Source organism: Fistularia commersonii, chromosome 10, assembly GCF_037954325.1.
Source record: "Fistularia commersonii isolate RoL2024-O1a breed Wild chromosome 10, RoL_Fcom_v1.0, whole genome shotgun sequence".
Taxonomy (NCBI): Eukaryota; Metazoa; Chordata; class Actinopteri; order Syngnathiformes; family Fistulariidae; genus Fistularia; species Fistularia commersonii.
The window spans coordinates 11,403,455-11,416,912 of NC_141293.1; the positions used below are offsets into that span (position 1 = coordinate 11,403,455).

Below are 13,458 nucleotides of genomic sequence, written 5' to 3' on the forward strand. Positions count from 1 at the left end.
TCCTTCAGTAATTTTTTTCCTATTGTTTTCCCCGGGTATTGCAGAGGTGCTGCTATTTCAGTCTATAGCTTTTCCGTCACTCAGTCGTAATTGGTTGGAGAGTTGACATCGTCCAAACCAGGCAGTTCTGCCCACAGCTCCACCATCCGGGCGCTCCATACTCATCGGGATGTCCTTCGCTGTTTCCCTTCATCCATTACCGCCAACAAATACCATCTCTGCTGCCGATACCACTGTGGTGATTGTTTGTTTACCAGAGTTCCTGTTTCTGGTTTTGTTGGAGCTCATCGGTTGTTGATTCTGTTATGTCACTGTAAAGACCGAAAGATTTAGGACAGTATCAAACATGTTTGATATTGTCGAAAGCCCAAGACTAGCAAGAGCGAGCCAAAACGGCACAGATTGCCACCTCATACTTAATGATCAAGATAACAGGAACGCGCTGCGACTCCAGTAAAACTGACTTTCTTGACGTTCTTCTGACTTTTAGTTTTTAGTCAGCGATGGTGAAAATCTTTTGATGTGAGCCCAGCACCAACCCCCGAATGTCCAGCATGCAGCAATGCAAGGGTTAAAACACACAATCATCCACTGTGACCATCTGCAAAAAGTACTGCAAAAAAAATCCCAAGCGAACAAAAACTCAGATTAATTATTTCCTTTACTCATTATTTATACTCATTACTCATACTCATTATTTTTTTATCCTCACCCCTGTTTCTGATTGGTTGCAAGGCTTCTGTCTAGTCAGGTACATGCTATCACTAGTTTCCAATATCGTTCCACACCCTCGGAAAACCGCCGTGTCTCGGTGTCCCGGAGGACATCCGGCACCATCGTCACATCGCCTGACAGAGCGAGCGCCATCTCTCACCCTTCAATTACTCCCCGTCTGTCCGGGTCGCCTTGTCTCTCACCTCGGCGGGAGAGGACGGAGATATCATGGACTCTAGATGAACGATAAAGATCGGCTCCCGGTGGAAGGCGTGCATGCAAACACACACGCAAACAAACACACTTGGTTTCACATGCCGTGTTTACCGGCCCTGATGTTGAAAGAAAAAAAAGAAAGTAGCTTCTTGTGTCTGCAGCGGTTGTCGATGTGCATCACGCAGGATGACGATCTGCACCAGGTGCCTTTTTTTAGTCACAACTGGATTTCAGATAAACACAAACAAGAACACACAATGCGACCTGTGTGTGTGTGGCGACCCCCCCCCCCCCGCTGACAGTTTCTTCAGATCTAATCTGCCTCCGCTAATGCTGTGCCGTCGAGCTTCTAATCCCATTTTAGACGTAATTTCTTTTCTGGGAACCAAAGCCCCTCAATGGCAGGGGACGGGAGTGAATATCGGGTAAGAGACAGAAGCGCCGCTGTCCTGACTTTTGACCGTTATTCCTTAAACTTGACTTTACTTTATTTAAACTTTTACAACCTTTTTTTTTTCCCCTCCTTCGCTGGGGTAAATGCATTCGCCGGGGCTCTACGGAAAATGTCTAGAAGCTACCGTGGGATCGGATTAACTGCAGGCAGGAAACAGTTTGGTTTTTATAAGCCACTGAACACAAACAACAAGAGCTGAGAGAAGAATGGCGGTGAATCCGTGCATAATCAGCAGGAAACGACGCTCCCGGCGAGGGATGCACCTCGCCAGTCGCCACCACCAAACATATGATCTCAATTTAAGTCAAGAATTACTTTTAAAGAATTGTGACAAGATGGTGCCGATCTTTGTTTTGCTGTTGAGCACCGCCATCATGCTGCATGCTAATACCAGTTTTAGCTTACAATGCTGTGCTTGCAGTTAGGGCGAACTTGTGTGTGTGTGTGTGCGCGTTTATGTTCATTTTTCAACAAGCTGCGAATCACTCGAAGCTTAATAGAGTTTTGCACGAAGCATACTGCATTATTATTATTTTTTTGTGCAAATCCAGAACACAGATTACAATTCTGAGAGCGGGTGCCGGTTTACTTTCTAAAATGAATAATTTTGGTTTATTTTGAAGGATTCAGAAAAAAGAGAAAAAAAAAGAGTGAAGACGCCGCCCCATCAGCAAACTGTCGGAATCCGAAGCAGCAGAGAAACACATCACATCCTGACAGTCAAATCCCAAAAGTAGTCTTGTACTATGTAATAAACTGGAGACAAACAGATGTTTTCTTTCTAAATCTGCCTGGTGGTAATCTTATATCAAGGAAAAAAACTCTGAGGCTGATGAATTTTCAGTCTGAGCACAACCCGAGCTATTTTTGTGGTCTGGGGCTCATTTCAATCCGTCTTTTTCTGTCATTACCATTTTATATGCTATTAATAATGCTTTCATACAAATATCCGCAGCATAGCGGTGACATAATAATTTTCTTGAAGGATTAATTTGGGGGGGTGGAACAAACACACACACACACGTACATGCTCACAACATTATCTGCACTGCTGGATACGGTGAGGAGAAACTGTGAAAATATGCTCTTTGGGGATTTGGTTGATTGACTCTGGCAGGATGATCAATTACAGCTCCGTTCCAGTAATTCAACTCAACCTCCATTTTTCTGTCTTAAAGGAACAGGTCATGTTTTTATTCATTTATTTATTCAACTTTTTTGTAGCTATTCATTAAATGTATCTATTTTATTTATTTATCATGGGATCAGTAGATTTGTCAGAAAGTGCAGCCTCAGAGCGGCCAGATAAATTCAGAGGGTTGCGTCAAGAAGGGCATAAAACCTTTGCCAAAACTGAACATGCATATCAAACCGAATAATAGGTCGAGGACCAGGGCTACCATGATGTAAAGGGTACCAGAGGGAATTGGGCTACTGTGGGTCGAGGAGAGGAGGAAGGCATGTTAGGAAGCAGAGAGAGAAGAGGAAAGGCAAGAATCTGGGACTGAGTAGGGCCTTGGAATATTTGGACTATGACAGGAAAAGGTTGAGAGTTGGTTGACATGATGCAGAGAAAGAAAGTGGATATACTGTGTGTCCACCGGACCAGGCTGAAAGGTAGTAAGGCTAGAAGCTTAGGAGCAGGGTTTAAGTTGTACTACCATGGTACTGACAGGAAGATAATTAGAGTAGAAGTTATCTTGAAGGAGGAGTTTGTTAGGAGCATTCTGGAGGTTAAAAGAATGTCAGATAGACTTATGAGTCTGAAACTGGAAAATTGAAAATGTGATGCTCAGTGTTGTTAGTGGCGATGCCCTGCAGGTGGGATGTGAGTTAGAGTAGAAGGAGAAGTTCTGGGATGAGTTAGATGAATTGATGCAGAATATCCCCAGAGATGAGAGAGTGGTAATTGGAGCAGACTTCAATGGGCATGTTGGTGCAGGCAATAGCGGGGATGAAGAAGTGATGGGCGGATTTGGTATACAGGATGGGAACACAGAGGGACAGATGGTGGTAGATTTTGCAAAAATGATGGAAATGGCTGTAGTGTACATTTTTTTTCCAAAAGACAGGAACATAGGGTAACTAGAGCGGAGGAAGGAGCACGCAGGTAGACTACATCTTGTATAGACAAGGTCATCTGAAAGACATCAGTGCCTGCAAAGTAGTTGTAGGTGAGTGTAGCTAGACGGCATAGGGCGATGGTTTGTAGGGTGACTGGTGACAAGGAAGATCAAGAGGACAAAGGCAGAGCAGAGGACAAAGTGGTGGAAGCTGAAAAGAGAGGAGTGTTGTATGGTTTTCAGAGAGGAGTTGAGAAAGGCTATGGGTGGTCAGGGAGTGCTTCCAGATGATTGGACAACTACAGCTGATGTTAGTAGGAAGACAGGTAGGAGAGTAATTAGTGTATCATCTGGAAGGAAAGTAGATAAGGAGACTTGGTGGTAAAATGAGGAAGTGCAGGAGTATAAACAGAGAAAGCGGTTAGCAAAGAAGTGGGACATTGAGGGACTGAAGAGAACCGGCAGGAGAAAAGATGCCTGAGGAATGGAGAAGAAGAGTCATGGTGCCCATTTTTAAGAATAGGGGTGATGTGCAGAATTGCGTCAACTAAAGAGGGATAAAGTTTATGAGCCATACAATGAAGTTATGGGAAAGATTAGTGGCAGCTAGACTGAGAGCAGAAGTCAGCATTTGTGAACAGCAGTATCAAGAGTACAACAGAGAAGTTCAAGGTAGAGATGGGCCTCCATCAGGGTTCAGCTCTGAGCCCCTTCTTGTTTGCAGTGGTGATGGACAAGCTGACTGATGAGGTTAGACAGAAATCATGATGTTTGCAGATGACATTGTGATCTGTAGTAAGAACAGAGATCAGGTTGAGGAAAATCTAGAGCCATAGATGTATGCTTTGGAAAGGAGAGGAATGAAGGTTACTCACAGGAAGACAGAGTACATGTGTGTGAATAAAAGGAACCAGGGTGGAACGGTGACGCTACAGGGAACAGATCAAGAACTTGGGGGGTTTCAGGTACTTGGGGTCAACAGTCCAGAGCAGGGGAGAGTGTGGAAAAGAGGGGAAGAGACGGGTTCAAGCAGATTGGAATGGGAGGAGAAAAGTGTAAGGGGTACTATGTGATAGAGTATCAGCCAGAATGAAAGGAAAGGTGTACAAGACAGTGGCGAGACCAGCGATGCTGTGTTGCCTGTAGGCAGAGCCAGAGATTGCAGAGATGAAGATGTTAAGGTTCTCTTATGGAGTGATCAGGATGAATAAGGAATGAGTCTGTCAGAGGAACAACACATGTTAGATGTTTTGGAGAGAAGCTCAGAGAAGCCAGATTTTAGTAGCTGTCATGATTTTTCCTCAGTCATTTTCTTTTTTAATCTAATATCCTACAGTTTTCTTGCTCATTATCGACCAATTTGTTTCCCATTTTCAAATGTTGTACTTTTTTTTTTGTGTGCAAAATTGCTTCACCTGAGGAAAAGTAATTAAAAGATAAACCCAAGCTAAATCAAACCGTTGACAAAAGAGTGTTTACCAGACGATTAAAATTAGGAAAGGAAAAAAATTCCTTGAAAATGATTTTGATTGTTTACCAAGCGGCTAATGGCTCTGAAGTCAGCAACACATCCATCACAAAGAGTTTCCCCTCATCTTCATCATCAGAAATGAATTCATGGACATGATGAAACTCAAAAAGTCCCTTCAATGCACCTCCAGCCACCAGGCAGTCATGAGACCCACCATGATTGTATTTTTCTAGCCGTACTTTGGCACCTGTATGGATCTGCTTCTACTGGGAAGTGATAAAACTGGCAGACCCCTCACATGCGCGCGTTCGTGATGTTTTGCTACTGGAAGATTTAGGCAAAGCCTCTGTGCGCTTTAACACAGACGGCTCTTTTCTGCTGCTTTCTTCTTGATGCACATTCAGGCACTTTATTTCCCCTGGCTGTGGTTTAATGCATTTTGTTGTTTCGTCCACACATTATTCCTCAGATTTATTATCTTGTGTATTTTTAGAACCTCTCCTCTTTTTAGCAGGATTATTTATTTTTTTATTTCTCTTGCATTTCTATCAAGTGATTAGGCGTATTTTGAATATAAATTTTTATTTTATATGGGCAAAATCGAATTCATATTTTCTTACGAATTGACTTTAAAAATCAATCATTTTTCAAAAAAAATGTTGCGTATGCTAAGTTATTCATTTCATAACATTACATTGAAAACAATGAAATTAGAAAAAAATACCTCCTGAAGGATTTTAATCAGGGGAAAAAAAAAGAGACCATTTCTTAAATAAGCTTTGAAATATTTCCTTGAGCCCTTCATATGCATGGAATACATCGCGTTCCTCCCTCCTGACATTTTATGCATTTTGTTGTTTTTGTGCACTATTTCCTTCTGGGCAGTTGCCCCCTCATTTATTTCCATGCTTTATTTACTCATTCATTTGTATTTTTTATTTTGTTTACATTCTTCATTTCTCCACCTCGCTTTATTTCCCTTCGCTTGACGTGACAGACCGAGCACAGTAAAGTGTGCCAGTAAAGTGTGCAACCACTCTGAGTTTCCTTTGACTGATGGCTCCGATAATCACAGAGGCAGGTTGCTTGAAATTCCAAATTAATAATTCATATTTATGGCAGAGAACGAAAATTGAACAAAATTTATAGCTAAATATCACCAGTCGGGCTGCAAAACTCTAACATCCTTTTACGTTAACTTCCCAGGCAGTGATGTCTCCTTGCCATGAATCTTATATTTCAGTATATAAATGTGGGGGAAAAGTAAAAATTCGTAACCCCAAAAATGACCTTTTGATTACCAAGAAATGGTTTGAATATTGTAAAGGAGATTAATTTATTCATTATAATGATAACAATGCATTTTATTTGTCTATCGTCACACTCAGAGCTGCGGCTGCACCAGCGTTCACTCACCAGAAGCTAAGCATTGGTATGACATAAGACAGCACTGAAGTCTATGTTCAATAATCTATAATCTACAAAGATTATACCCCTTATCCTGCACTCAGAATTGAGGGGTGGATGTAGCTAGGCGACAGTCAGGGTTCACCCTGGATTAGTCGACAGTCGACTGGGCCACACGTGGAGACATATGACCATTCACTCTCATTTAGACATCCGGGCAATTTTGGGTCGCCAATGAAGCTCCTGCATGTTTTTGGACTGCAAGTGGCAACCGAAGAGCCCGCAAAAAACCCATGCTGTCATGGGGGGAACATAAAAACTGCCGACAGAAATGCCTTGTATTGGAATCAAAACAGGGACCGTCTTGCTGTAAGGCTAACAACTGCACCACCGTTCCCGGTGTTTTTTCGCCGCAACGCCGTAAAAATGACATATCTATTGGAAAAAATTGGACTCTGTGGCGCTGACAGTCTGGATGAAGCCCAAACCGGGTCAAAAACAGGCAGTTTGGCTCCGAACCTGCAGATCCGACGGCCACTCTGATTGGCTCCTACATTTGTTGATAAGCAGAGGACCAAACAGATTTCAGTGAAAGGACAGAGCCCTCGGTGGCGCTATAAATGATTGCAAGCCTTCAGGGAAACAGCTTGCCGTCGTTGTCTCTGAGCTTCACACATCCAACATCCTGTCAGAGTTTTGGATAATTAAAATTGTAAAGCACTTGGAAGGAAAGAAGATTGCATATTGACGATGACGAAGAGCGGGGGGGAGGGGGGAGGAAAAAACGGAAAACAGAGGCAATCAATATTCAGCCTTATTTTTCATTGTAACGATCCTGGCGCTGAAACAATAATGAGAGAGACGGCGCTTTGCATATCAATTCGAGGGCGTTATCACGAGTGGGGACTTTGTGACGGATCGCTCCGCTGATCAGCTCCCCAAGGAGGCACTGAATCTGCTGGTGATATTTCAGAGGGAGCCTTTAAATCCGGCAGTATCGATAAATACCAAATATCATGTGATCGCCTTTCTTGTCACTGTGTATTGGAAGGTCGGACGTACGAAACAAAACCGCAGGAGAACCCCTGGTTGGTGGTATTATAATATATCTGCATCGATAATTATATTGACTTTGCATATTTATGCCTAATAATGCCTCAAACTGTTGGTGACCAACTCAAAAACTGAATGAGACACAAAACAATTAGGACATTGACTGAGTATTTAGCAAAAAACTATGATGAATACAGAGATTAATCCATTCATTCATGATTTATACTGCTTATCCTGCAGTCAGGAACGTTGGTGGACTGGGTCATTGGTCGAGAAGTATACATTTAGAGGCATATAACGATTCAACCTCTCATTCAAGCGTCAAATAATGACGAACATTCACTCTGTCATTCACATGTCCGGGTCTCCATTGAACCTCCTGCACGGTGTGTGACACTAGCGCTTCCTTCTTCAGCTCCTGTCAGCAGGACGATCACAAGTGGGACAAACGAGGACAAACGTCTCCTCCTGTCACGCCTGGAAAGCTGCGCGCCCCCGTCCAAAAAAAAAAAAACAACCCAAGTCTAAATTCAATTATCGAGATAGCATCGACAAACGCATGGAAACACGCCTGTGCTGGACACGAACACGTGCGCGAACATGTGCACGGAGACACGTGAAAGGCAGCCGAACATCCAGGAACCTTTTAACTCCGCACAGAAATCAATTTCCAACCTGGAAGTCGTGCCGAGCAAAGACACTAATCGGGGTAGATAAGGCCTTGTTTGCCCTGATAAGGCCAGCGGCCGCGACACCCGGCCTGTATATTCAGCATTGCCAGACTTGCCCCTCGGGGACGGGGGGTGGAGTTGTTGGGGTTCCCCAGAAATGGGCAGTTGAGAGGTTCATCCGAAGGTTCAGGTTCATGAGTTTCAACGCAGAAGACATCAAACCAAATGGGGAAATACCCCACAAGAATTGAACATATAATAGTCATCTACACTAAGCCTCGAACCGATGGATAGACTGATATTTTTTGACTTGTTTGTTGGGAAATATTTAATTTAGGATGGATAAACCGTCCCTATCGCCATGTCGAGCCGGACGCCAGCGTTGTTTTAGGTGCTGATGTTTGGGACATGAGTTGAGACGTCACTGTTGGGATTAAACGGGGTTCGTCTTCCTGTCCTTTCCTGTCCAAAGCCAATCATCTTCCCGTATCCGACCCTGTCCTCTGCATCGACCGACTTCATGTCCTCCTTCCATCCGTCCGTCCTGTCAGGCAGTTCCAGCATCAGCATCCTTCTTCCCTTTCCCTCAACTGTTATCCATATAACATCGCTGGAGCTTTGTCTGCCTGATGCCCGGCTCATCTTTGTATTCTTTTGTTTCTGAATGTTTTTATATGAACTCTTTATTTAGCTTCTTTTCGCGGCGAAACAAATCAGAGCAGATCCCCGAGCCGCGAGCTGTACGTCTCTTCTCGGCTTGACATTTGTTCAATGCCCGGGGTTTATCTAACAGAGCGCAGAGTTATTTCCATATTTTCCAGCGGGCAACAAAACAGTCATTGGTTTTCCATAAATGACAGGGAGCCATATTGGATTTTTTTTTTTTTTTTTTACAATTGATGGTTTTGTGTATCCAAACCAAAATAGATTAGTACATCACTTCAAGTCGTTTATTCAGTTTTTTCTTTATTTTTGTGAGGTTTTTTTTCCAATGACACAAACGCTCCTGAACTGTGATTGGCTGCTTGGATTTAACTACCCCAGGCTCTCATTAAGAAACCCCTCAAACCCGTCTTTGTCTAAATTTTTTTTTTACAGGACAATCTACAGGGGCTCCATTTATTGTGATGGAAAAAAAAAAAAAAAATCCACTTACGTCAATGATGGTCCACTGCTCCACTACAATGGCATCGTATGTGGGGCTGGTGGCGTTGGGCTCACCCTCGCTCGCCTCCTGGAAAACGAAGACGCTTTCCACCGACTTGGGCAGCAGATCTGCGGAGAGGGAGGAAAATATTACTTTGAAGACGAAGCACGTCGGCATCCTCGGAGCAGCAGCAGCAGCAGCAGCAGCGTCTGAGCGATGTGTGTGTGATAGGCGACGTAGGTGGATTTTAATGAGGCAACCAGAGAGACGAGGAAAAACAAACGCAGCCTTTGGTTTCAGGAACCCTGAGTTCCCGCTCGTCTTGACGAGATTCGTCATGTGACGGCGCCGGCGAGATCGCGGGGTTGGAGATGCAAACGCTGCGGGCGCTGTGAGCTGTGACCCGCCCGCCCGCACCCCTCCTCCAGTCCCCTACGCCCTCACTTCACCCGCCGCCTCTTGTTATTCATTTGATGCAGACGCTGAGTAAATGCAGGTACACACACATAGACACACTCCGTGGTCCGGCCTCCCTCCCCGGCCGGCCTGAGTGCTTTCTCATTACCGCCACACCATTTACACACTAATACAGTTTGCCGAGGCCCAGGAACCAACACAAGACACTCCACATTTCATTACTGGACCCTAATAATGTTGTGGGTGGTGGTGGTGGTGGTGGTGGGGGGGGGCGGGTGGAAAAGGGGAAGAGAGCAAGATGGAGAGAGAGTGGAAGGATGACAGGCTCTTTTATTTCCGCCCTGAAAACCCATTTAGGACCCGGGCACGCTCAATTGGAGACATCTCTCAGACATCTGCCGCCTCCCTCAAACACAGACATGGTCGTTCCACCTCCTCCCCCCCCGTCCCGCCCCCTTTGCCCTCCCCCTTCCCCCTCTTTCCTGAGCTCTCGATCCCCCTCCCTCCGACCGAAGTCATTCGTCAGGGCCTCCCCGTGCTTCGAGATTATCAAGAGGAAGCGTTCTCGGTGGATGTCAGACCCGACGCTCTATCACCCCCCTCCCCCTTTCCACGACAGGGATCACTCAGGTGAGCTGTGTGCCGGGTGCCTCCCCCCGGAGTACCGCCTGTCTCCGGCGATAATGCAAACAGACGCTCAAGCAGACAAGAGAGAGAAGACAGAGGGAGCGGAGGAGTCGGTTGCCGGGGGCGTCGAGCTCTGCCGAGGGAATGCACCGGCAGCGTGCACGAATAAACATTATCTACTGAGCGAGAGGCGATGCGAGCAGCCGGCGGGCTGACGGAGACGGAGTTGTTTACACTCGCAGGAACCACAACGCGTGCCCCCTCGCTAAAATCGCACTCCATCACCCGTGACTTGCACCGTCAAGGTCGCGGGGCCGAGGCATGCAAATAGAGACGGGTGACAAAAGGGGACCTGGGCTGAGTCACACCTCCGTTTGAACGGCGCGCGAAGCACTTCATTGCCGCAGTCACGTGCGCGGGTGGCGGGGGGCTGCCGTGTCAGCTGCCAGCTGTCGCTCTCTTGGGACTCAAACCGGCAACCTGCCCATTACCGGGCTGTCACTCCGAAACCCAGGAAGTGTCGAGTCAGCGCTACGGGGGCGTCGCGCGGCTCGGCGCCCTGTCAGTTTTGGAAGTCGCGCGTTTCTGACGACCGCAGACGACGGCTCCCGACCGTCGGTGCCTCGTCGCCTCCCGCATGCGTCACCTCCTCCGGCGGGAGATCTGAAAGATGTCAGCTGAATAAAACATCAGACGGTTGAGAGGGAGGAATCTGACAGTCCTCCATTTCAACAAAGAAGGGTACGCAGAATTGGCGCCGGATGGGGAGCAGCGACGAAGTGCTCCCGTGTGTTTTCTCCGATTGTTTCTAGAAGTGTGTGAACGGCAGCCTCAGAAAACGCAGTGCCGACGGAGCCCTTTTGTAAATAACCTGACCCGAGTGATCTTTAGAATTGTGATCCGCGTCCCGATCCCGACCTAGTTCAGGCGCCTATGCAACAGTAGCTCTTGCAATGTAGGAACTTATTGGAATTTCATTTCAGGTCTTTCCTCGGTGCATTGGGATGGCAGGGGAACCAAGAACCCGGACTTCAGTTCCTTGAACCATTTTAGCTCCGATTCCGAAGCAGGGTCTTTTTACACTTCCAACCTCACGTGTCGTGGTTGCTTGGTGATTGGTGGAACTCAGAAGCCACGTCCACTGCCACTCTCAACTGTGAAATATCTATATTGGATTTAAACATTTTCCCCGATGCCTTACATATTTCATTTTCACTACCCCAGCCTTCGACTGCACACCTGTTATTTTCAGAACCATTCCCCTGACAAGGCATTTCTTTTATTTCTTTTTATATTTTTGGATTCAATTATATATATCGTTCATAGTCTTTGTTTATTCGTATCTATATCCTATATATATTCTTTCTTTTATTGCAATTTGCACACTTTTCTACCCTGTAAAGCTGCTGATACTAGATACTGTTTTGGCTGACTTGGAAGGACCGTTTTTAAAAACTATCGTGGTAATTGGTCAACTGTTTTCTTACGACAAAATTGACAGAACCAGCTAAAAATGGACCGACCTCTTCTGGCTTCCACAGGGAGGGGCCTTCAGAGCGCGAGTTAGCGAGCTAGGGTTTTTCATGCGGCGAAGCAGCACGGGGGGAAAATTAAAAACCCCCCCGACCCATCTGATAGCTATTCCTCCCGTGGAGAACATGAACACTGTCCCAAACAATAAAAAATGGCAGATTGACAGAAAACCCAGTCAAGAACTGAACTCTCTGAGAACATGTCTTTATATCCTGTCAAACTCGAGTAATTGCACTTTCTTTTTTTTTTTTAAAGAGGCTGCCTTTTTTCCGCCGTTCACTGAGACAGCGAGAGGCAGAGGAGATTGTCTCTTTGTCCTCATATGCCCATAAGTTCCCACTGAGCCGCCGTCAGGTGAACGCCAACGCGGCGTTCTTCTCGTTATTTAAGCTCGACGGCGTCTCCGCTGATGAGCTGTCATGTTCCCTTTTTTTGCTCCTGAGGGCCGACTCGACACGAGTAAACCCTTTTTTTATTTTGCAATTTCTGGAAAATAATCATGTACTGTGCTGCGGGCTATAAAGAGGATTCTATGGAATTGTTTTTTGTTTTTTTTTTTCCTTTTCTCACCGTGACTCCAGGGTCACATGTGAATTCAGGCTGAAAATATAAACTTTTCAAAGGTACGCCTCAATCCTACAGGGGGGAACCGTCCACCCGTTTGCATTTTCAGTATATTATGGACGTCCTTACTGGTTTAATCATTATAGAGGAATAATATAAGGCCCCTTTTAAATTTACAATATGGGGCAAATATGCACCGGTGCGCTCACATGTCCATGTGTTTTGCAGATCAGTGTTTGAGGCCGGCTGACCGCCGTGGTGACCCTGCCCCGAGTCATGTCCGCTGACATGATTTAAACATGCGTGCCAGGTGTGTCCCCGCAGAGCCGCAGACGTTTGCCGCTGACAGCTTATCTATATTTCAAGCAGCCCGAGTGGACAACCGAGGCGAGCTGCTGGCTGAGAGGAAGCCTAATGTGTTGCACGCGCATCCTCCCCATCCGTGGAGCTAAAGGTTTGGCGGCTGGCGGGAGGGAACCCGCGGGTTCCTGGGCAGAATTCAGCCGGCAGGGGGGAACGGGCGGGGAGTGAACGGCGTGATGATTGGACACCGCGGGATGGCTACGGACTGTTTACTTTGCGGCGGATGCGCAGGTGAAATCTGCTGGGGAATCCTGTAATTAAGGTGTACAATAGTATAATTACTTAATTTATATGAAGCTCATTTTCCTAAGTGTGTCACACACATGCATGAGCGCGATTCACACTCCTGTAATTCATGAGATGGAGGGTTAAGTTAGATTAAGAATTTTTTCCTCCAGTTTTTTTCCTCATCCTTTGTTGTGGTATGTAGTTTTTGTTTGATATGAATCCATCCCAACCAATTTGTCAACTGCCTGATGAACAGTAAAAGTTCCCTTGGCGCCACACACACCAACCCTTTAGAACCCCTTTTTCGTTGTTTTGCATCGTATCAGGAGCGCCATGTCTACATCAACATCTGCCTCTATGTCTGAACCTAACCTACATAAAAGCGGGGTTTGTATTTTCCTCATCTGTCTCTTGTAAATGAGAAAGCGGGTTCTTCCCCTGACGCTGCACCCAAAAATAGACGCTTCTCCAGGTGTGACAAAAAAATGACGAAAAGGGGGTTCTCATGCATGTATGACACTTAGGGAACT

General features: G+C 45.8%; 1 protein-coding gene across 1 annotated transcript in view; it reads right to left on the reverse strand.

Moving 5' to 3' along the window:
• Positions 1 to 13,458, reverse strand: part of rftn1b (raftlin, lipid raft linker 1b) — a 127,844-nt gene that overhangs the window by 19,295 nt on the left and 95,091 nt on the right. Inside the window, exon 7 of the mRNA XM_086153763.1 lies at positions 9,206 to 9,324. Within this exon, the coding sequence (XP_086009889.1) occupies positions 9,206 to 9,324 (119 nt within the window). The remainder of the gene's footprint in view (positions 1 to 9,205; positions 9,325 to 13,458) is intronic.